We start from the raw sequence: 25,611 nt of genomic DNA, 5'->3' as shown, positions 1-25,611 counted from the left end.
GAGTTATTGAACTGACACCAAGTTTTCTTGATTGGGTGGTGTTCTGGTTTGCTAATGCTGCCGTTATGCAAAATACCAGATATGGATTGGTTTTTATAAAGAGTGTTTATTTGTTTACAAAGCTACAGTCTGAAGGCCATGCAGATGTCCAAATTAAGGAATTAACACAAGTATACCTTCACCGAAGGAAGACCAGTGACGTCTGGAAAACCGCTCTTAGCTGGGAAGGCACGTGGCTGGCATCCGCTGATCCCAGGGTGTGTTCCAGCTCTTCCCTCGGCTCCTGTGTGTTCTTCAAAATGTTGCTCCCTTAACTTCTCTGGGGCAAACTCTGGGGTAGCATAAGTCTGCTTTCAATGGCCATCTCCAAAATGTCTCTCCCAGTTGCTCTCCAAAATGTCACTCACAGCTGCTTTGAGGTCCTTCTGTTTGTGAACTCTTTTATACGATTCCAGTGATTTAATTAACACCTACACTGAATGGGTGGGGTAACATCTGCATGGAAATTATCCAATCAAACATTTCACTCATGGTTGATTGAGTCACATCTCCATGGAATCACTCAATCAAAGGATTCCAACCTAATCAACACTAATACATCTGCCCCCACAAGATTGCATCAAAGAGCATGGCATTTTAGGGGACATAATACATCCATACTGGCACAGATAGAAATAAAAACAAGGCAAAGATATATGAAAGAAAATTAAAGAGGGTTGAAGGGACTGAAGGCCAGGAGGAAGTCAGAGAACAGATGTAGACAGAGAGAACTTCAAAGATAGGAAAGTGAGGTTCAGTATGGTAGCTTTTCCAGGCCATAACGGAATCTAGAGTATGGCCATTGTTGTGGGTATCCCAAGTAGAACTGAGATAGAAGGTCTTTGAAGTTGAGGAAGTCAAGGAACTGAGAGGCTGGCACAGATGTGGATTGTGCTTATTGTTATCTGTGAGGATATTGAAATCATCCAGGAGAATATCAGAATTTGGGGCTGGGAAGAAAACTGTGGAGCACATGACAGTGTCTTAAGTGACAACAGAGTGGTAGGTAATTATAAATCCAGTTGGCAAAAGCCTTCAGGAGCAGGGGCTGTTAGAGTAGGCTCCAAGAGAAGTGGTTTGTATATGGCATCCTTGAAGAGTGAAGAGGACCTTGAGCCTATTTGAAATAAAAGACAAGGGGATTTGAGGAGGGGAAGTAAAGATAGATGTAATTGCAGAAGAGTTGTATATAAGGGATTAGGAAGTCATAGGAGTTTATGCCTCAGGGTCTTTATATTATCTGGAAAGAATAAGGCCTGTGGTTTTCCTGGCTGTGGTCTGTGGCTATACCTTGCTAGTGACATGGATCTTCGTAAATTCTGACTATGTCTCTCATTTATGCTAGTTCATACATACAAATCCTCTCCAACTTGCCATCCACCATGTATACATTGTTCTTTTCCCTTTACATGCTTTCTTCTGAGTATGCCAGTCTTCTGCAGTATCTTTCTTTTAGTTTTGCTTTTCTAATTTTCGTGCTTTGGTGAAACCTGCTTTCTTTTTAACTTACTTTTATTGATTTCCTTTATTTATTAAAAATATGCTCATTATTTTTAAAAATCTGGAAAATAAAGAATAGTATAAAGAAGAAAAGTGGGAATGAGTCACAGCTCTCTGATGTGTTTGAAGTAATAAAAGTTGAGGACTGCTGCTACAATGTCTGCTTTGAAGAGCAGTCCATCAGTGCAGTCAACCTACCTTCTCCATTATACTTGCCAGTCTGACGATGCATATAGGAATCACTTGGGGAGCTTTAAAAAGGACTGCTGAGATCATGGGACTTGGCTTTATGAAGCTTGTCACTGCAAAGGAGAGGCTAAACCTAAGAGTCTCCCCCTGAGTACCTCTTTGTTGCTCAGATGTGGCCGTCCCTCTCTCTAGCTGAGCCAACTCAGCAGGTGAACTTGCTGCCCTCCCCCCTATGTGGGATCTGACTCCCAGGGGTGTATATCTTCTTGGCAACCTGAGATATGACTCCTGGGGATGCATCTGGACCCAACTTTGTGGGATTGAAAACATTTTCTTGACCAGAATGGGGATGCAAAATGAAACAAAATAAAATTTCAGTGACTGAGAGATTCCAAGTGGAGTCGAGAGGTCACTCTGGTGGGCATTCTTAAGCACTATATAGATAAGCCTTTTTACGTTTTAATGCATTGGAATAGCTAGAAGTAAATACCTGTAACTATCAAACTGCCTTAACTCTTGAAGACGATTGTATAGCAGTGTAGCTTACAAGAGGTGACAGTGTGACTGTGAAAACCTTGTGGACCTCACTCCTTTTATCCAGTGTATGGATGGATGAGTAGAAAAATGGGGACAGAAAACTAAATGAAAATTAGGGTGGGGGGTGTTTTGGGTGTTCTTCTTTACTTTCATTTTTTATTCTTTCACTTTTTCTGGTACAAGGAAAATGTTCAAAAAATAGATTGGGGGGTGATGAATGCACAACTATATGATGGTACTGTGAACAATTGATTGTACACTTTGGATGATTGTGTTGTATGTGAATATATCTCAATAAAATTGAATTTTTAAAAAAAGGACTTCTGAGAAGCTAAACCTACTTATAATTATGCCTAAGAGTCACCCCCAGAGACTTTTGTTGTTCAGATGTGGCCCCTTTCTGTCAGCCAACTCTGCAAATAAACTCACTACCCTACCCCCTATGTGGGACATGACTCCCAGCACCATAAGTCTCTCTGGCAACATGGGCTGTGACTCCCAGAGATGAGCCTGGTCCTGGCATCGTGGGATTGAGAATGCCTTCATGACCAAAAGGGAGAAAGGAAATGAAACAAAATAAAGTTTTAGTAGGTAAGAGATTTCAGATAGAGTCGAGAGGTCATTCTGGAGGTTATTCTTAATGCATTATATAGATATTCCTTTTTAGTTTCTAGTATATTAGAATAACTAGAAGGAAGTACATGAATCTGTTGAACTATTGTCTAGTAGAGTTGATTCTTGATGATAATTGTATAACTACATAGCTTTTATTATGTGACTGTGTGATTGTGAAAACCTTGTGACTGACACTCCCTTTACCCAGTGTATGGTCAGATGAGTAATAAAATAAAGACAAAATATATATATAAATAATAGTGGGGGATAAGGGGTATGGATGATTTTGGTATTCTTTTTTATTTTTATTTCTATTTTTTTCTTTATTTTAGAGTAATGAAAACATTCTAAAATTTGACTGGCAATGAATGCACAACTATATGATGATACTGTGAGCCACTGATTTTATACCTTGGATGGATTATATGGTGTGTCAATATATCTCAATAAAATTGCATTAAAAGAAAAAAAAAAAAAAGGACTGCTGCCTAGCTCTCATATCCAAAGATTCTGATGCTGTCTGTATGGGGAGTTTTAAAAGCTCTTCAGGTGATTCTAATGTGCAACCAAGGTTGAGAAGCCACTGCTCTAAAAAGCATGTTTTTATTAAATTTTACAGTTTAAATAGAGCCTCAATTAAATTGCTGGACTTCTGGGGAAATGTGCATATCAAACTTTCAAAAGTTCAATGGTCCTGGGCTCACTTTCTAATAGCTGAGAATATTCTGCTCAAAATACCCCTTTGGTGAGAAGTTTGGACATAGTTAAATAATTCAGGACATTATCTAACATGGCTCCCTATTTTCCAGGTCAGCATGGATTCCTGGATCATTCTTGTTCTGCTTGGCAGTGGTCTGATACATGTCAGTGCTAACAATGCTACCACAGGTAAGTTGCCATTTGATAAAGCTGATGTTCAGAACAGTTTTGCATCCACATTTTAATGACCCAAATTTGAAGCCTTAGCTGGTGTTAAAGAAAGAAAAAATATTAAAGTTTTACTCAAAAGTGATGTAAAATAGATGTCTTTGGAGGAAATCTCTGAATCGTATTGAATGCTCAGCAGTGTTTTACATATTGCATACCTTTCTAAATAAATCAAGATATTATGTGTTCATTCCTCAAAAGTGAAAGAAAATGTTGATATTTAAGACTCTTTTATATTGATTTTGAGGAACTAAGTGGAAAAGCCAGTTTCTTCCTCCTTTAGACCGTCACCCTTTGGAGGAGTGGCCCTGATAAAGCTAATGCTAACATCTCATGCTATCTACCAGCGGTAGATAAAAACGCTGGTCTCTGCTGGGTCTCCATTTGATTGAGAGCTTATTAGAGCTTGCTGCTTTGTGACTTGTACTGTACTTTTAAGCCTCATATTCTTCATGTGGTAATTTCCTTATTCTTTGTTTGTAGTTTCACCTTTAGTAGGAGTTACAAAGTCAGTTAAAGCATCCACAGCAGAACCAGTTAAAAAAGAGACCAAAGCTTCAAATCCAAGTTCTTCAGTATCTTCTCCTTCCGTGACACCAACATTCAGCTCAAATCTAACTCTGGGACCCAAGTATGTAACCACTGTCAATTCTTCAGACTCTGATAATGGGACCACAAGAACAGCAGACACAGATTCTGGAGTCACTACAATTTCACCGAATGGAACATGGCTTCCAGATAACCAGTTCACAGATGCTGTAACAGAGCTCTGGGAGGGAAATTCCAGCACTGCAGCAACCACTCCAGAAACCTTCCCTCCTTCAGGTACTGGAGATGGTTTCTATTTGTCCTTTGGCTCTTTGAGTTTATTCACGCTTTCTGTTATCTTTGTTTGTGTTTTCTAGCCATAAAATTTCTCGAAATAAGTCAAATTGCCCAAGTAAAAGTGATGAAACTTAGATTAGGGAATTCTCAGGAATATCTGGTTGGCATAGAGTTAAGCCGAAAGAAGAAAGATTCTAAGGGTCTCCTGTTTTGAGTGGGATTCTGGTTAGATTGGGGAGGCTTAAATGTGTGTTAAAAAAAACAGTAGGTTAAAAATACAAGAGAAAAAAAACAGAGCTGAATGATGATGCAAGAGACTGAAGACGAAAGGTTATAGAGCCTGAGTAATAGGATTAACCTTGAAAGAGAAGGGATCCATGGAGACATGGAAAGGAGAATGGATATAGATGACAGTAACAATTAGATATGAAGTGGGAGACCAATGGCCAAGGGTGGATTTAGAAATAGGGGCATGGGCTCAGGGAAATGGTTAAGTTGCAGTGCCAGTTTATTCACAGCCTCAGCCCAGCCCTCTTCTCTGCTTGAGTCAGAGTTACCATGATGAAGTGAAATGACCCTGAGGATAGAATCAGAGAACTGGACCTGGGACCAGGTAGGGTAGAGCAGGTTTCTAACCTCTTTGAACTTCTTTGAACATCAGGTTCCTCGTCTATAAAAGAGGGTGAGAGAGGATCCCTCACAGGGTTCTTTGAGGAGTAAAGGAAATAATTGTTACCTGACCACAATGTAACTGTGATTCCTTTTTTAGCAAAAAATCACTGTTCCCTCTTCTGTATTCCCATCCCCATGGCTTGTATTTCTTCCCTGTTAGATGTTGAGCACCCAAACAGGGAATCACTTCTGGCTTGTGGGAGGCATTCAGAAAACATTTGCTAAATTGGATCTCATTTGGTTACTGCAGATGACATCTTTAAGCTACACCTTATAACCCAGACCCTGCCCCTTCCTGCTTTAATCCTGTATTTTCTACTATTAAGGCAATGGATCTTTGCAGTTTGAGAGCTCACTCGGCAGAGCCATGATACCTGAGTTTGAGTCCTAACTGTGCCATTTACTAGTTATATGACTATAGGCAAGTTTACTTATCCTCTTTGTGCCTCAATTTCTTCATCTGTAAAATAGGAATGAATGTTAATAATAGTACATCAGGGATCCATTAAGATAAAATGAGTTCATATGGGTTAAAGCACTTAGAATGATGCCTGCACAGACTAAGCACTATTTTTAAATGTTAGTTATTATTGTGGTTATCATAATTGCTCTGATAGTTATCAGTAAACATGTGAACATACATTTAACATGTAAGGCATCCCACTACTCTTGGTGAGATAGGAGATTGCAGACAAATAATGTTTGATATTTATATTTGCTTTCTGCTTTGAAGTTAACCAAGTTTTATCATATTTATTACTGTATGCTAAGCACTGTACTAAAAGTTTTATAGAATAATTCTATAAAGTACGTTCTGTTTTATATTTTACAGATGAACATTTTTTACAATGATGAAACTGTTACTTAGGTGCAGGTCATGATCATTTCATGAAATCAGTTTAGTGGGTCACCACTAGTGGTTTGTTTTGTTTTTCCAGTGAATTGTTCTATTCCATTTTTGTTCTTTTTGTTTTCTGTTCTTTTCACATATATTATTTTGTGAAACCTTTGTTTCTGTTATATATAAACACACACGGATAAGTATATTAATTAATGATGTAAAATGTATTTCTTGCTGTGGGTTTAGGCAAAATAACTTGTATAATCTGAATTAGTAAATGGAAAAGGTGAGACTGACTAATTTCACAGCCCAAGTTCTTAACTTCTAATCTGTACTCTCTTTCATTTAATAATTCTGTGAGATGACCATGTGTAGTTATCTCCTTTTAATAGATGCTTAATTTAAAACTATGAGATTCAATGATTTGCCTTAGATCTCAGGGCTGGCAAATAACAAGTTAGGCCAGTTTCTTAACTTTTGTGGTCTTTTTACCCTGCTGATAGGGAATTTAATTTTCCACAATCTGCCTTAGGTTCAAAGTATGCCATAGGTAAGAAACCAGTTATTGTATACTCAATACATTTCATGTTAGAGGAGACTGAGACTGCATTTCACGGTGACATTTATTCAGTCAGTGAAGCACAGGGGAACTATTATGACGATTTTACATTCTTATACCCTATTTTAATTTCTCAGCTGCTAAAACAAATACCATGCAGTGGTTGGTTAAATAATGGGAATTTATTGGCTTGTGGTTTTGAGGCTAGGAGAAGTCCAAAACCGGGGCATCATCAAGGTGATGCTTCCTCCAAGAAGACTGTGGCCGTCTGGGGCTGGCTTTGGTGATCCTGGGTACTTGGCTTTTCCTTCACATTAGCAGTGTACATGGTGACGGCTTCTCCTTTCTCTTCTGGGACCTGTTGATTTCCAGCTGCCTCCTGTGGCTTTCTCTCTGTGTGACTGAATTTCACTCTGCTTATAAAGTACTCCATTAAAACGATTTAAGACCCATCCTGATTCAGTTGGGCCAACTTGAACTGAAGCAACTTCCTCAAAAGGTCCTGTTTACAATGGGTTCACACTCACAGGAATGAATTTAAGATTAAGAACATGTTTTTCTGGGGTACATAGCTCCACATACTCTTCCTCCTACTCGTCACCGGTCCTCCAGTAATAATTATAACTTTTAGTTAAATCACTTATTAGTTTTCTGTTTACCTATCGCTGGTCAGTTCTTCTCACGCTCTCCATAGCCTCTCAATACAATTTTCTACTAAGTCAAACCTAGTAGGTAATCTTTTATTTCTTTTTTACCTAGAGATCTTGTTCGTGAGCCCTGCATTTATCTCATTCCATAGGCTCCTTGATCACTAGACCTCCTGCACAGGTGTTAGCCTGGGATTTCCCTTCTTTATCATTCTGGAATTTCCCTTTGCTGTTTCCTGGCCCCCATGTTGTCTTCTTTGTTGTATTATTCCATCATTTAGTAGAACTCGTCTTCCAGTGGCTTCCTAAGAAAGGTGCCTGTGGGAGGTAAATTGTGCAAGATCTTTCATGTCTAAAAAATGTCTTGGGTATAGAATTTGAGAAAAAAATCCCCCCCTCTTAGAATTTCTAAAAGCATTGCTCTAAATGACACCTAATTCCCAGGCTTTGAGGATTCTCCTGCCGTCCTGATTACTAATGCTTTATTATGTGTTTCAGGATCTGCTCTTTATCATTGGTGTCCTGAAATTTCACAGAGATGTTTCGTGGTATGAGTCTTTTTCATTCATTATGTTGGGTACTTGATAGGCCCTTTGGAACCTTCAGTTCTGGAAAGTTTTCTTGTATTTCTTTGAAAATTTTCCTCCTCCATCCATTTTTTCCATTTTTACCTTGGATATTAGACATATCCTGGGTTAATTCTTTAATCTTATTTTTTCTTTCCTGTTGACCTTTGCCCTGAGTCTGTTTTTCTCCTTTTTAAAATAAACAAATGCATATAAATATGCTTTTTCTTTTCCATTGATAACGGATAATATACTGCATACATTGCTACACATTGCTTTTTTCAATTAGCCTGTTATACCTGTTCTATATCCTAGTAAAGAGTTGCTTTGTTCATTTCTGAGGGCTGCATAATATTCCATTGCATAAATATGACCTAATATATTTATCTAGTCTCCCCTGTCAGTGGAAGTTAAGGTGTTTTTTTTTTTCAGAGTACTCTTACAAACCATACAATTTATCATTTCAAACATGTATGAAAATATTGGTAGGATAAATTATTTTAAATGTGCATTTGTAAATTGATGGATATTGCCATGTTTCCCTCTCTTGGGAAATATGTTCCTATTAGCAATGTATCAGTACCTGTTTCCCTGCACTCTCTCCAGTGAGTGAATTATGAAACGTCTGGATTTTTGCCAGTCTGATAGGTGAAAAATAGCATCTCAGTGTCACATTAATTTGTATTTCTCTGAGTGAAGTTAAGCATCTTTCCATATTTTTTCTGAGAACTCTGTTTATATCTTTTGCCCATTTTTCTTTTTAAGATGTCAGATATATCTGATTAATCTGTAGAAGCTCTTTATTATATGTTAGGGAAATGAGCCCTTTGCCTTTCATATAAGTTTCAGATATTTTTCTCAGCTGGTCATCTTGCTTTTTACTTTTCTGCATTGCATGAACTACTATTAGCAATTTTTAATTAAGAAATTTATCAGTTTGTTTTAATTTGTTATCTCCTAAGCATTGGGTCATATTTAGGAATGCTTTCTTTATTCCAAGATTATAAAATAACTTTCTTTGCTTTTTTTCCTGAACTTTAATGGTTTCTTGTATATTTGTAAATGTTTAAACTTTTTATTCATCTGGAATTTATTCTGATGTGAAGTGTGAGGTATGAATATATTTTTTTTCCAGATGACTACCTATTTTCCCAGTGCTCTTTAATGAATAATCTATTTTTTCCTCACTGATTTGAAATGTCAACTTTATCACATATTGAATTCTGATATGTATTTAGTTCCTGCATGTATTTGGGTTCTGTTTTAGGGCATTCATTGTATTTTCTAATGATCTTTTTGTCTATTCATGTACAGAACTCCACTGTTTTGATAATTGTAACTTCATAAAATATTTTAATATCTGGTAAGGTGAATCATCCCGTGTTAATCTTATTTTTCAGAATTTTGCTAGCAACTCTTATTTTTCCTTATGAGCATTAAATCAGCTTTCCTAGCTGGAAAAAAAAAATTTTATTGATCATGTTAAATTTATAGATTAACAGGGAGAATTGACATCTTTAAGAAGTTGAGTCTTCCTAGCTATGAACGTGATGTATTCCTTTTACTCAAGTCTGATTTTGTACTTCTTGGAAGTGTTTTAAAGTTTTTGCCACTGATGTACATTTCTTGTTCAGTTTATTCCTGGATAGTTCAAAAAAAATTTTTGTTAGTATAAATGAAGTATTTTTTTCCATTATCTCTGCTAACTGGCTGCTGTTGGGGATATAAAGGCTATTGATTTTTTTTTAAGGCTGTTGATTTTTAAAGACAAATTTTGTCCTGGCCATCTTAGTAAATTCTTATTGTTTAATTTTTTTCAATGATTATTTTAAGTCTTCATCTCATCTGCAAATATCTCTTCCATATTTTTAGACCTTTTTCTTTCTTCCGTTTAATTACGTTAAATACTTCCAGAACAAAGTTAAGCAACAGTGATAAAAGGAGACAACCTTGTCTTGTACCTCACTGATGGGGATACTTCCAATGGTTTTCCATTAAACATGGTGCTGACTTCTGGGTTGAGTTGAATGTATTTTATAATGTTCTAGATATGTCAGTTTACTCCTGTTTTAATAAGAGTTTATATCAAGAATGAGTGTTAAATTTTGCCAAATGCCTATTCAGCATTAATGAGCAAGAGCCATATGATTTTTCTCTTGATCTATTGCTATGGTGAATTATGTTGATAGATTTCCTAATTTTGAACTTCTGTGTCTACATTGCTGCAAAGACAACTCTACTTAGTCATACTGTAATCATTCTTATATTGAATTGTTGCAATTTTCTAAATATTATTTTTATTTAGGATTTTTCTTCATTGATATGTTATTCCTAAATGAGATTTGTCTGTATTTTGACTTTGTGTGCATGCTACTTTTGATAAGTTTAATTGTCAATGTTTTGTTTGTTTTGCTTCATGGGAAGAATATGGAAGTTTTCCTAGAAAACTATGCATTTTATTCACATTTTCAAAGTTACTTAAATGGATTTGAGACAAAGTCATCTCTTATGTTTGTTTCATTTCCTACATAGCTACAATATTTCTTATTTTATATATTTGTGTCCCCTTTTTTTCTTTAGGTTGACTGTTTATTTTGTAGTTTGCTGTTTTTTTCTTCTAAAGAACCTGCTATTGTACATTTATTCCATCATTTTTCAGTTTTTCTGTTGTATTTATTTATTTGTATTATTTCTTTCTGCTTTCCTTAGATTTACTATGTGCTTTTTCTGGTTTCTTGAGTTGAATGCTTTATTTGTTTGTTTTCATCCTTCCAGTTAATTGATATATTTAATGCTGTGAATTTTTATAAGCGTAGTTTTAGCCATATCCCATAAGTGTTCTAATAGGTACTTGAATTAGTTAGAGTGCAGTCTAAGCTGCTCTGACAAAGACACACCAAAATTCAGTCGCTAAGGAAGACCAAAGTCTATTTCTCTTTCCTGTCACATTCCAAAGGTAGATGGGCCTTTGCCTCATCAGAAACTCTGGTTCCTTTTTTTCTTGCTGCCCTGCCACCCTGATGATATTGCCCTTGTTTGCTCGGTCAGAGATGGCTCACATCATTGAATTCTAGTTCCATCTTCTGGGAAGGGGTGGCAGGGGGAGGAGGGTAACAGAGGGAGTGGGAACAAAGAATTTCCTTTCCAAAGGATGTAACTTGGAAATTATCCACATCACTTTTTCTCACATCCCTTTGACTGGAATTCATCACATGACTGTATCTAGTACAAAGGAATCTCAGAAACGAACTCTCTGGCCAAACAGTTTGGTGTGCTCAGCTAAAAAACAGGGTTCTGTACCAAAGGCAAGAAGAAGAAGAGATATATTGGGGGAGAGTTGGTGGGTTCTGCCACAGAGTGTTTTTATTGCTGTTATTTTTCAGATATTTTGCAGTTTTAGTTTTGATTTTAATTTTACAAGTTTTTTCCTTTTTTGATTTCTAGTTTAATTGCATCATGATAAAAGAGTAGTATCTGTACCCTTTCTACTAAGGAGAATAAGGAAGGGCTTGTGTATATTCCACAGGCCTTTGAAAAGTATGTTCTCCATTGTTAGTATATAGAGTTTGGTTTATACCAATTAGATTTTTTCCTCCGGTTAGATTTTGTTACCTATTATCATTTAGGTCTTTTATATCCTTACTTTATTTTACCCTCTTGTATTTTAATGGACCAAAAAGATGTAAGGTCCTCTAATACGCTGGTGTTTATATTTCTCTTTGCATTCTTGTACTTTCTGTCTTATTTATTGATTGATTGATGCTGCATTGTTTGTGTATGCAGGGAGAAGAACAGACCACTGTCTGAAGTTTAATGAATCTGGGCAATTTCATTTCCCAGTTGTTGGAGGCCCCCTTCTAGCCCCAACATAATAGATGGAGGAAAGTGTCAATACTCCTGGAACTTGTTTTGTCTTATGTTAGATTGAATAGTAATGATCTTCTGTAAATCTGAATGGATGTTTCTGTTTTTCACTTACTACACAGGTAATTCTGACTCAAAGGACAGAAGAGGTGAGCTGCTCACCTTGTTATCTGTTGTTTCTTTTACACAATGTACAGTATTCATCTGTGTTTCCTTTGCTCACTGTCTGTGGTAACCTTGTGCATCTATGTCTGTGTTGTGTGTTTACTTTCCTTTAAGTTGTTTCCATGTTAACTTCTTAGAGAAGAGTAACAGAATCAAGTATTCAGTGTAAGTTTTTTAAATGTTGGTTAAGGATTCTAACACCCATGATGTATTTTAACAAGTAATAATACAGCTGTATTTTACTTTGTCATGTCACCTTGTTAGCATTACCCTTTGGTAATATTGGGCCATAATTCCTATGCTATCATTAATTTCTAATCTCTAGGCTGTGGCAACATTAAAATATTCTGGTTTTGTGTTGACTGTTTTCTCCTAGTCTATAAAATTTCAACTTTTTTTGGCCTTATATGGATTTGATGGATTTTCATCCCTCTAGTGGCAATTTCCTATGGCCTGAGATGCTGTATTTATGGCTGTTCTAGTTTGCTAATGCTGCAGAATGCAAAACGCCAGAGATGGACAGGCTTTTATAAAACGGGGGTATATTTCACTACACAGTTACAGTCTTAAGACCACAAAGCATCCAAGGTAACACCTCAGCAATTGGGTACCTTCACCGGAGGACCGCCAGTGGTGTCCAGAAAACCTCTGTTAGCTAGGAAGGCAGCTGGCGTCTGCTTCAAAGCTCTGGCCTCAAAACGGCTTTCTCCCAGGACGTTCCTTTCTAGCAAGCTTGCTTCTCTTCAAAACATCACTCCCAGCTGCACTCTCTTTCCTCTTTGAGTCAGCTCATTTATATAGCTCCACCGATCAAGGCCCACCCTGAATGGGTGGGGCCATGCCTCCATGGGAACATCTCATCAAAATTATCTCCCACAGCTGGGTGGGGCACACTCCAAGCAAATCTAACCAGCACCAAAACTTCTGCCCCACACAAGACCACAAAGATAATGGCATTTGGGGGACACAATACACTCAAACCGGCACAATGGCCAAAAGAGGACTACTGAGCCCCTAGTCACCATAAAGCCAGGAGTGCATGGGTTTTCATGCATGAAGTGGCACGTTTTGCCTAGAACAGTAGTAAGGCTGCCATCAGAGAGCTTGTGAGAGAGAAAGAGAACTCGTCCAACACTCTTAGAAGTGACCATTGTATTTGAGTTTGGAAATGTTAATCTCTAAAGCAGCTTTGCTCGTCGTGATTTCCTATTTCATTGAATCAGGCTTTCTGATTATTTTTATGATTCTATTATTTAATTGGGCACAGTTTTTTCCCACATAATTAAGTAATGGAATATTTGAAGGCTTATGTCTTTCGAGTCCCAACAAGTAGGGAACATTCCCAAGTCAGAAAAGTGAACATTCTAATCCTTTATGTGTTGTCCACTTGCCTCTGTTTTTGGTGAGGAATAGTGAGGTGGTGTCATACTATGCACAGATTTCTCTCACTTTTCCAATTCTCACTTTCCTAAACTTTGAAACCAAACAGATTCGATTAGTGCAGTATCCCTTGCAATTCAGATCTGCTTACCAGACTTTCACTGTCAAATGTAGAACTTAATAGTGTAGATTGCAACAGATACTTATATTTGCTCCCTAAAACTACTCTTTTATCCAATCTTAGGATAAAGTCAGAATGGCAACCTTCAAGAACAAAGATAAGATCTGTGCCTCCTTCCTCTACTTTGCATTTATTTTCATAACGTTCAGCCTTTTTCTAGCCCCAAATATTAAACCTGTTTCACCTAGATACGAATGAGAGAAGTTTCAACATTATAACTTTAAAAAATTAAATTGCTTTATTGTCTAAATTATTGCTAAGCTTAACATTTGTTTACTAATACAGTAAATCTCCTTTTTAAGTTAAAAATATTTTGTATAATTGCCTTTGACCAAACAGGAAAATGAAGAAGCATACATATTCTCAGCAGTCTCTAAAGCTCCATTTGTAATGGCGATTTTACCAGACCAGACCAGTAGATGTATTGCTATAAATTTTGCTATTACATTCTAATTTTAAAGCAAAATGCTTTGTGAGAATGAGTAATCTGTTTGGAAATATTGGTATTATAATGAGTTTGATAAGCAAATTACAGTGTCTTTTGCAAATTAATTTAGGGTCAAAAGTTTTTATGCCCTGGTTTTTGGGGTACTTTTGAACAGCAATGACTGGTGTTTTAATCGTTAAAGAGAAAGAGGGAAGGAAGCAGGCAGGCCACTTTGCTTCCTTTCTGTCAAAATCCAAAAAGTGATTATTTCCTCATGTGTATTATTTCTAAACATGTATTACAAATTGTAGAACCAGCTTTTAAAACAATTTTACTGGTGTTAATTTGGATGATTTGTGTAATGTAAAAGTAATGCATTAAATTCAACCTGCCATTATCTAGGAGGTACCTATTCATCTTGAAGTCAGTGGTCATAATGAATATGCGCTCTGGTTTTGTTATTTAGTATTCACTAAAAGGTAAACAGTTTTATACTTCAGTTTTGTTAGTTTCCTGCATTAGGTTGGTTCTAAGGGAAACAGATGCTGAGAAGGAGATTTGTATGCAGGAAGTTTATTGGGGAGTACTTTCTTCCCATGTCACCTGTGAGGTAGTGAAAGGGATAGCATTGGTCAGAGGTAAGAAGTGGGATGCAGAGGCTCCACGGGGAGCTCTCGAGCTGGAATCAAGGCTTCTGGAGTCTTCCCCCTGGGCCAGGCTATTCTCTTGGGCCAAGAGCAGCTGCTGGGGATGTCTGGCTGAGAACCATCAGCTGCCAACCCTCCCAGCAGTTTAGGCAACTGGTTCTTTGGTCTTGAAAGGGGATCTGTGACATCTACTTTAGTTCCTGTGAAGTTTGAGCAAGATGGTAAGGCATGCTACCATTCATAAATGGAGATTTTCCCATCTAAAAAAATACCTTTGAATAATTTATGTATTAAGACTGGGGAATGAATGGCAGAGTCGAATATTTAGAGAGGCAGTATAGTGCAGTGGTTAAAAGCTTGGACCCAGGAGCTAGACTGTTTATGTCCTAACCCTATCGCTTACCAGCAGTGTGGGCTAGGTGTTTAACTTAGCTGTGCCTCATTTCACCATGTATAAAATGGGATAGGGACAGAATCTTCTTCAAAGGGCTGTTGTGAGGAGTGAAGGAAATAAAGTGCTTGGCATGGTGCTGGGTTGTCATGTAGCAATTGCTTAGTAAAAGTTGGCGATTGCCATTACTGTTCCTACTATTACCACCACTCTGTTACTATTACTTGTAGATACGTGACCAGGGAGGCCAGGAAGTGCATCCATTTAGTTAACCACTTGTAGAAACAAGAGTCCTGTCAGGCCTCCTGGAGGCTGCTGTGTGTGCCGCTTCCAGAGTCATCTTGTAACCATATTACCACAAATGCATATGTTAGCTAATACTCTGCCTTGCACCTTTTTAAAATTTTTATTTTTTATTTGAGAAAAGTCATGCATAAAATACAGAGTTCCCATATACCACCCTATTATTAACACCTTGCCTTGTCACAATTCATGAAGAAACATTTTATAATTGTACTATTAAGTATGGTCCATTGGTTGCAACAGGGTTTCCTCCTTCCATCTTTTTAATAAAATTCTACATAAACCCATTTCATTCCACTTTTGAAAAAAAATAGCATCTTGGTTTTTGTGATAGGGTTTTCATGTAAAGGCCTTATGGCTGGTATTTGTTAAATAGCAAGTGTACAGGATAAGTTATTCTAACCATACTTTAAAATGTTTTAATCATTTACACAGCTGCTCTATTTATATGAAACTAATATCCTATTAATATTTGTGAACAAGTCCTTAAGTTACATAGTCCTAGAGCCAAGCAAGACAAGCCTCATACCGAACCCCAGAGGTTCCTTACAGTTTCTCAGTTCTTTATGCCTAAGAATAGATCATCATCTCAATCTCCACACCCCCACCACCACCCCAGCTTTCTCCTTCAATACTTTGCTGAAGAGTTAGAGTGTAGAAAGGAGTTGGCATTCTTGTTTAAAGACGTGCTTTTGAATTATCTTAGTAAGTGACATTATTATTGCAAATTCCATTTATGATGGCTTTCCCTAAGCATCTTTAATAGTACATTCATTTAGCATCTGTTAGATGCTGGGGATTCCAGAAAGAAGCAAAATATGGTCTCTCTCTCAAGGAGGATACCCATCAACACCAGGAATCAAAGTCCACTCAGTGATATGCATAAAGTTATACCACAGAGTGCTGTAGAGAGCTCAGAAGACTCACTGTACCTGGAGAATGGGAACAGGCATGGGGATGAGCTATGGGCAGTTTAAAATAGTAACTGGGGAAAATAAGAGCATTCCAGAAAGGGCAAAGGCAAGGAGACGTGAAAGAGCAAGTCATGTGTTGAAGGAACTATGCACAGTTGAGGTGCCTGAGGAGTGGTAAGACGTGGCCTCACTAGAATGGTCCTGGTGGTACATTGAGCTCAGGAGTCAGAGTATATCCTTTGATGATGGTAAAGAAGGAAGTGACATGGTCAGATTTTTGTTTTATAACGATAATTCTGGAGGATTTAAAGAAGATAGATGGACATCAGAAATGAAGGTTTCCAGCTGGTAATTTGGGTCAAAACTACAGTGGGATTGGGCTCTGCCCAGTGGTTTGGGCTCTAGAGGCAACCTGATGACTTTTGCTGTTTTTAGAGCAAATAGGAAGCATTTTTTAAAAATATTACAACTCTGCCTTTGAGAGCTGATAAATACTTCTGCCAGAAAGTGTGGAAACAAGATTAATAAAGGAGCCTTAGAATTGAGGACAGGAGTATCGCTTTTACTTCACTGCCATTTATAGATGATCAAGATGTGTGTAAGTCCTTAGGTGACCATCTGTCTACAAATGAGCCCTTAGATTAATATGGCCCTTTGTTTTTTTGGAAAGGGGGCATAGTAAATGGACATCTGTCATCTCAGAACACTATTTTAGTATTTTTGAAATGCTGCCCGGGGTTTGAGTTGAGAAAATGAAACTTTGCTAGAATGGAATTTGGGGGTGGGGCAGCTTGCAGTGGCCCAGCAAGCCTGCCTTGCGAGGCACTGGCCTGCATTGTCAAAGTCTGCCTCTCAGGAGGGGCCTTTGCAGTTTGAGAGAAGCCCTAGTAGGGTGACTTGATTCTGAGCCTATCTTCAAGTCTCAGATTTTATATAGAAAGTTTTAAGTTCTCTCCTATTTCATCAGTAGATCTGAGTCTCCTTTCCTCTCATAGGCCTGGGGGCATCTTTGCTATCTGTATTGTCTTCTAAGCGGATCAGAAACATGGGAGTAATTCAAACGTCAAGAAGTAAAATCTGATTTTTATGATGGAGGACTGTTCTGGCTTGAAAGCTTAGAAGAGTTATGAAGAGCTTAGAGAATAGTGTAACCTTGTGTTATTACTTTAGATTTGCAGTTGTTTAATCATGAGCAGATTATACAGTCTCTGCTCAGTTTCCTCATCTGTAAAATAGGGTTAATAATGTGTCTACCTTAGGGTTGTTAGGATAATTAAATGAGGTCATATGTGTATGGTGCTTTGTTCTGTGCCTACCACATAAGTGTTTAGAAACTGTAATAATAATAAATGTTACTTAAATTCTAAGCTACTTGGCTAACTGGCTGCCTCTTTCCCATAATGCTTGAAGTAGTCAACTCGACTAGTAGTCGCAAACAGTACCACACTATCCGTGCCTCCCTGATACTTGTTTCATTCATTTCAGGCTCTTTCCTGACCACCCCATCCTAAGTAGCGGAACACCCCCATGCCAATTCCCTCTTTAACCTGCCTAATTTTTCTTCATAGCACTTACCACTTCCTTGTATTACATATTTATTTATTTATCTATGTCCTGTCTCCCCCATTAGAATGTAAACTTCATAAGGGCAAGGAATTCTGATTTGTTCACTGATACATTCCCAAGTCCTGCCTGGCACAAGCAGGCACTCAATATATATTTATTGCATGAAAGAATAAATACTGAGTACAGGGATATTTGGGGGTGATTCTGAATCCCTGCGCTCCAGAAGTTTATAATTTAATGGACGTAAAATCAACAACCTTGATTCAACGTGATAGGGATTGTACCAGAGTAGGGACATGCTGTTATGGAAGTATAAGAAAGATGCAATTAATTTTGTCAAAGGGAGCAAATAGGGAAGGATTTACAAAAAGAGGTGCTATTTGAACTAAAATTGTGTAAGCTGAGAGGTGATCATATTATAAATTAGGAGTCAGCAAACTTTTTCTATCCAGGGCCACATAATAAGTAATCTCAGTTCTGAGACCATAATTTCATTCTGTCTCAGCTACTCAACCCTGCTTTGTAGTATAAAAGCAGCCATATGCAATATTAAATAATAAATGAGCATGACTGTGTTCAAATAACATTTTATCTACAAAAAAAAAAAAAAAAAAAAAAAATCAGGCAGAGGGCCAGATTTGGCCTACAGGTTATAGTTTGCTGATTCCTGTTCTAGACAAAGACCTGCCTGAGTCTAGGAAGCTGAACTGAGATTCCCTGCTAAATGCATGAGCTTCTGGATGGCAGGGCCAAATCTTTCCCCTTCAAATCAGGCACTCAGAAAATGTTACCTCTTCTCAATCTCCCATTAACTTTTAAGAGATGATGAGTGATTATTATTTTTCTGTTTCATAAATCATTCTAAGAGCTTGTCACACTACTAGTAAGTAGGGTCATAGAGATTTGAACCTCCAGGTCTAAATGACCCTAAAGCCACATGCTCCAAAAATGGCTTTCTTTTGACCTCATGCTAATATGCAGATTTGGCTAGATAAATAACAAGGTTCAAAGTCCTTCCTAAAAACTTTGTAGATAGTGCACCTTTGACTCCTAGCAGTGGTTTTTTAGATAAGCATCAAGTGTTAATCTGATCCTCCTTTCTCTTTCAGTGGGGAATCTTTTCCCCTGAAAGATTTTAAGGATGGCTTGTTGTGGTTGGTCGGTTGATTATAATCCAAAATTTCACATTTTTCTTCATAATGCAGCTAGCTAAAGATCTTTTTTCAGTATTCCAGCTCAAACTTGATGAACCCGTTTGGTTTGGTGACTCTCTTGTATTATTTCTTCCCTGCCTTCCTTACTGTTTTCTTCTTTGGGAATTCCTATTGGACAGATATTAGATCTCCTAGATCTTTCCAGCTTGTCTGTCTGCTCTCATCTCTATTGGTATAAATATGTTCTGGGAGCTTCCATGGTTTGGTCTTTCACATTACTAGTTTGGTTTTCTAGTCTCCTGCCTTTCCATCGAGATTTCTACCACCTCCAACAACAACAACCTCAATCATGTTTTGTTCTCTAAGAAATCTTTCTTGATACTAGGATTGCTTCTTGTTTCATAGTGACTTAAAAAAAAAAACAACAAAAAACTGATGCAGTGTCTTCTTGCATAAATTACAATATGTTTTGAATGATTTATTCTGTTTATTGTGTATCTGTTTCCCAGGACTACCATTAGGCAGGAATGTGCTCATAGAAGATGTCCTTCTGGAAGACAACAGGGAGCATATCATGGTTTAAAAAGCTGGGAAATATTTATCCCCTAGGCTGAACTGCCTTTTTTCCCCCTTCTTTATCTCTTGAAGCTGCCTAGAATTACCCCGGGTACCACCCATGTTCTTTCTATGTCCTCAGGTCCCACCCTAGAAGCCCTCTTTGGACCTAGTATGCATAGCAATCATGGGCAATATGTAGATCCTGCCTGGATATCAATTCAAACCAAACCAGGAAAAAAAAAATATGAGACAATCAGGGGGATTCAAACAGTAACTGAATATTAGGTGATATTAAGGAATTAGTGTTCTTTTTTAGGTGGATTGCGATGATAGTTCTCATATTTGCTTTCAAATAATCTAGTGGGGCATTGGGTGAGAATAAATAAGTGACTTTCAACTGGGGGTGATTGTCCTATACCACCACTCCCCCCCCCCCAAGACATTTAGCAATGTCTTGAGATAAGTTTTGTCACAGCTGGTGAGAGACAGGTTCTAATGGCATTTAGTGGGTAGAAACCAGGGTTATCAAATATCCTACTATACACAGGACAGCTCCTCACAACAAAGAATTATCTGTCCTAGAATGTTATTAGTGTGAGATTGAGAAACCCTGGTGTAGGTGAAAACATTGGAATATATTGATAATGTGGAGGCTAAGTGACAAGTACAAGGGGTTTATTATAATTATAGTGTCTCTTTACTTTGTGCAAGTTTGAAAAATTTCCATAATAAAGTTTGAAAATATATGTGAATTAGTTTTTATTTTATTTTTTTAAATTCATTTTTATTGAGATATATTCGCATACCATGTAGTCATACAAAGTGTACATTCAGTTGTTCATAGTACCATTATATAGTTGTGCATTCATCACCAAAATTAATTTTTGAACATTTTCATTACCACACACACAAAAATAATAAGAATAAAAATTAAAGTGAAAAAGAACATTAAAGTTTAAAAAGAACACTGGGTGCCTTTTTTTTTTTTTTTTTGCCCCCAGCGACTGTGTTTTTAAAATGAAGATACCACCACTCTGTGAGAAACACCCCACTCCATATAGAGCGCTCTTTTCCCAGCTGAGCCTGTATGGCTCACCACAGCTTATCACTAAGCCTGTGGGTTTACTGGCCCCACATTGTCAGGCCTTTGCTTAAATAAGCTACTGATGCCCCAAGGCCCACTTACATTCCCGGCCCTACCTGACTCTAAGCTGGAGGTGTTTCCATGCTTAGGCTAGTAGACCTAGTACTTATTTTTCAGCAGTCCTTTCTTTACCTGGAGATTCTTTGGCTCTGATTAATCTCTTCAGTAGTCCAGTTCTGTCTGCTTTATCTTCTGGAAATTCCTCACAGTTTCTCATCTACTGATGTCACCTTTGCTGCCTTCCACATATGCTGTTAATTCATTAGTATTTTTATGTCCTGTACCATGTCAGTGTGCTTTGGGAAGAGAGAGAAGTAAATTTATGGATTCAGCCCACTGTCTTGAGCCAGATGTTTCTATCTTCTTTTAATAGAGCCCTCTCTGATTGACATTTAACAAAAACATATAAAACTTCATTATTTTATTCATTCACTCAACATAGCCCAGGATTTTTTTTAGTGCCTGTTATATCCCAAATACTGTGCTGTGTTTAGGTATACTGTGAGAAACAAAGGAGACATGTAATCCTTGCCCTTTTGGAATTTATGGTATGAAAAATGGGCAAACTATAGTCAGTTAAAATAAAGTGTGATGGGTATAGTAAGAGAAATATTAGGATACCATTTGAAAGTAATAAACAATAGCTGAACAATGTGTGCTCATTACTGTGCCAAGAACTTTACAGGGATAATCTGATTTAATCTTCAGAATAACTCTTATGAGGAAACAGACTTAGAAGTATTAGGATCCTAATTTAGTATTAGGAAGTCAGAGCTCTATATGGGGAAAAAAATGACACCTAAAAGGAGAACTGATTGAATAGGCGATAGCTAGGAAAGAATGGAGGCGAGCTCTGTTAAGCAAAGGCCTAAGGAAGGAATGAATTTAGCATGGAAGGATTTCAGTGGTTAAAGTTTAGTGAGCAAAGAGTGGCAGGAGATAGGGTTATTAGGGGCTAAATCGGGAGTTTGTTGTAGGTCAGGGTAAGGACATTAGATTTCATTCTAAGGACTTGAGAAATCATTGAGAAGTTTTAGGTAAGGGAGGGACATGATGTGATTTTCTTTTTTAGAAAGTGGAGAATGGATTTTTTGTGGAGAATGGATTGGCAGGCGACAGAGGCTTACTGTGATCCAGGCGAGAAAGGATGCAGATTGAGACTATGGGTCATGTCAGTAGAGAATGGGATAAAAGCAGACATTTGAGATATTGATTATGTCCCTAAAATACGTAAATTGCAGCTGGGTTGGATGTAGAAGGTACATATGAGACAGAAATCAAGGGGGCTCCCATATTTCTTGCTTAAGCAGTAGGCAGTGCTGGTTGCTGAATGTTGAGGGATAGTTTTTAGACACAGGAAGTTTGCATTGCCTGTGAAATTTAAAATGGAGATGGCAAATAGGCACTTGACAGTCTGGAGCTCAGAAGAGAAGTCTGACCAAGTGATAGAAATTTGGAATTACTAGCGTATATGTCCTTACAGCCATCTGTCTGATCAAATCACCTAGAGAGAGTATAGAGAAGAGTGCCAAGGACAGAGTACTGAGGAATTCTTACATTTAGAGATCTGGTTTTGGGAGAGGAACTAGTGAGGGAAATGGAGAAGGAGCAGCCAAGAGATAGAAAGAAAATTAGAAGAGTGCTTTGTGTTGGAAACCAAGAGAGAAAAATAATTCAAAGAGGACAGCATGGTCAACTGGTTTGACTGCTCATTTTAAGATGAGGGCTATTTTTCAGTATGTTTGAAAATTGCCATCAACAAAGCAGCATGGTGTAACATCTGCCATCTCTATACAAAACAATGCAAAACTAAAATGTCAACTCTCAACCCTAATAGCTCCCTCCAACTGCTACTCCTTTTCTCTGCCTCCTTTTATGGTAAAAGTCTTCAGAAGAGGAGTTGGTGTCTCACTGGCTCCTCTTTCTATCTTTATTTCATTTCATTTAGGCTTTCTCATCCACTGCTCAAATGTACCCAGTCTTGGAAAGGTCGCCAATAATTACTATCTTTTCAAATCTATTGTCATGTCTCTGTCCAGATCCTGCTTATCCTGTTGGCAGCGTCTGAGTTGATCACTCCCTCCTTGACAAACTCTATTCTTGGCTTCCATGACACTACCTTCCACTGGATTACTTCCTATTTCATGGCTGCCTCTTATGAGTCAGTTAATTGACTTTTAAAATGTTCCAGTTATGTATCTCGCTGCACAAAGTCCTCCAACCATATAGTGTTTCTCCTCAGATTTAGAATTAAATCCACACTCATCACCATGGCCTACAAAGCCCTAATCTTCTGACTTTTGCCCACATTTCCAGCCTCATCTTGTACCATGCTGACCTTTGTGCTATTTCATAAACCCACCAAGTTCCAAAGGGCTATTATGCTTGCTCTTTCCTGTGCCTAGAAAGTTCTTCGCCTAGAGCTTTGCATGGTAACTTCACATTAATCCCCACCCATCACTGACTAGCTCCTCGTCCCCCTTTGTTTTTGTCATAGCACTTGTCACTGTCTGAAATTATGTGTTTACTTGTTTGTGAATAGTGTCCTTACCCCAATTTACATTTGTCTGTTTGATTACTTATCCATCCCCAGGGTCTAGAGCAGTACCTGGCATACAATTGATGGTCCATAAATATTTTTTGAATCAATGCTGCTAAGAGGTTAAGATGAGGATGGGAATGTTTCCATTGTGTTTGGCAACTAGACATTTGTTGGTGTCCCTGATGAGCAGTTTAAATGGAGCGAGCACTAAGGATAGGAGTCTGAACAAAATAGATTGAGGAGATCCTGGACATAAGGAAGTAAAGAAAACATTTATAGACTACTGTTGTGAGAAGCTAGCTGTGAAGAAGGAAATGGGACTGGTGGTGGCTGAAATATGATAAATGAGGTCAAGATGCCTACTCTTGGAGATAGATGTAATGGATGACATGATTGATGCTTGACATAGGAGGGACATGTCCTCCATGTTAGCAGGAAGGAAAACAGGGAAGATAGTTACAAACTCTGGCTTATAGTTAGAAACTCCAGTTGTGTAGTTCGTGATGGGAAGGTGCAAGTGATCAGCCAGTTACTGTTTATTTCCTGAATGATGTCTTTGGGCAAGAGTAGAGGAGCACAAGTCAGCACCTGGTCAGCTGCCATGAGAAAGGAGGCTAGGTATTGGTGAGGAAAGAGAGCTACACCCTGTGGAATGAAGGGAGGGGTTACCATATCTCCAAGCCAGATTGCTGTAGTTGGAGTCCTGGCAAAAGGTGACTGAGAGGTGAGGCAGCAGAATGTGGGAAGAGGTAGAAAGGAGCTCCTAGCATTTTTTGATACAGGGTGCCTAAGGGTCTAATAATGTCTCCTTGTTTTAACCAAGAACAGTATTCTTTGTTCCAGGAAACCATTTGGGTTTATGATAGGAAAACTGTCCTTTTCCCTTCTTCCTCCATCTTCCTCTAGATGAAGCCTTTGAGGCTGGGAAAGAGTACAGAGTTGGCCTTGCACATCCAGCTTCCCATCAGGACTGAATATGCTCTTGCCTTCACATATTTGAGAACTTTCTATGCCCTAAGCACTGTTTTAGATGCAAAGGATATAACAGAATGAAACAAGGTCTCTTCCACCAAGGAACTTTTATTCTAATGCAGGGAAACAGAGAGTAAATGAATGTATGATATGTCAGGAATGGAGTGGGCATGACACCCTGGGCCTTGCTATACAACTTCCCTTCCCCCGATAGCCCTAGGGTGGCAATAGGAGACTCTTTCTCTCTGTGCCTGTGCCCTGACATGTTTAGAAGCATTGAGTGAACCCTTCTTCCTTAGAAGAGTGTTTCTTTGAGAAGCTGACTTGAACCCCCCATTGCAGACAATGGTAATGACATGTTCTGTTCTCTTGATTTCAGATGAGACGCCAATTATTGCAGTGATGGTGGCCCTATCTTCTCTGCTAGTGATCGTGTTTATTATCATTGTTCTGTACATGTTAAGGTGAGCACACTAATGCTTCTGCATTCTCTTGAACTCTGTTTCAACAGTCCAGTATCCAAATAAACCCACATAGCCCAGAAGACATTAGGCTAAGAACAATAAACAGAATAAAGTAGGGATGACTTGTGATAGTGCTAAGTTTAAAATTCTATTTAGAAATGTTTTGAAGTTTTCCTCAAGGCCCTACAAAGTTTTCCTCAAGGCCTGGCCTCTTCCATTTGCTTACATCTGTCCAAGTCCAGTTCCCCAATGCCAGTTCACCCTAAAGCCCAGAATGGTGGTTTTGAGGTTGGAGGAAGAAGCCAGTCCGTGTTGTTAGTGATGGGTGTTTCTAGATCTTCAGATCCAGCCCTGTTGAAGCAGTCCCTACAAAGACCCCAGTGGAGATTATCTGCTCAACAAAGGCCAACTTTATTTCCAGTTAGGGCTTTGTCTCCAAACCCTTTTGGGATCCTTGGCCCTGTGCTTAGCTACACCATATGAGTTACAGAGCTCCTCTTTCTGACCCTCCTTCAGGATCCTCTAGAAATTAACACTGAAAAAATGAACAGAAGCAAGGAAGGAGAATCCAGAGGAGGTGTATTTGTTCTCTTCCTGCCGAAATGACAGCCCTAACTAATTGTTTAACCTTGCCCGTATCTGTTACTTAACCTGTCCTGTGTTCCCTCTGTTCTTCAGGGATAATGAAGGGAAACCTTGTGCACCCCTATAATTTGGCACATGTTTCCATTATTGCACAGGTAACTTGTGAGTGTCTGAAGCTCTGGGTGTCTCCCTGGGGCTCCCAGGCTGCACTGGGGAAATACCAAGTTTTTTGTTTAATATGGATCTTAACATCTCTCCCCACTGCATTCCACTTACTCACCCCTTTCTCTACCTGGTGTGGCTGTGGTCTTTAGGGTGTAGATCTAGAGCTGGAACCGGAGCTGTACAGAGGAGCCATACAGGCCAGAATATACCATTGGTGTTCCCTGGGTTGGATTCTAGTATGCCAAAGGTGACCAGAAACATCCTGAATGTAC

The 25,611-nt window shown here is 38.3% G+C and overlaps 1 protein-coding gene across 5 annotated transcripts in view; it reads left to right on the top strand.

Annotated features, from left to right (window-relative positions):
- Positions 1-25,611, top strand: part of PTPRA (protein tyrosine phosphatase receptor type A) — a 184,851-nt gene that overhangs the window by 113,627 nt on the left and 45,613 nt on the right. For 3 of the 5 annotated variants that reach the window (XM_037811253.1, XM_037811254.1, XM_037811256.1), the window contains 4 exons: positions 3,690-3,768; positions 4,291-4,632; positions 11,904-11,930; positions 24,505-24,589. In XM_037811253.1, coding sequence (XP_037667181.1) covers positions 3,690-3,768; positions 4,291-4,632; positions 11,904-11,930; positions 24,505-24,589 — 533 coding nt within the window. Of the gene's footprint in view, positions 1-3,409; positions 3,430-3,689; positions 3,769-4,290; positions 4,633-11,903; positions 11,931-24,504; positions 24,590-25,611 lie in introns of those variants that run through there. The other 2 variants (XM_037811252.1, XM_037811255.1) reach the window with 2 other exon arrangements.

Source organism: Choloepus didactylus, chromosome 19 (genome assembly GCF_015220235.1).
Source record: "Choloepus didactylus isolate mChoDid1 chromosome 19, mChoDid1.pri, whole genome shotgun sequence".
Taxonomy (NCBI): Eukaryota; Metazoa; Chordata; class Mammalia; order Pilosa; family Megalonychidae; genus Choloepus; species Choloepus didactylus.
Note: the sequence above shows the minus strand (reverse complement) of the source record. Positions and strands in the feature narration are given on the sequence as shown.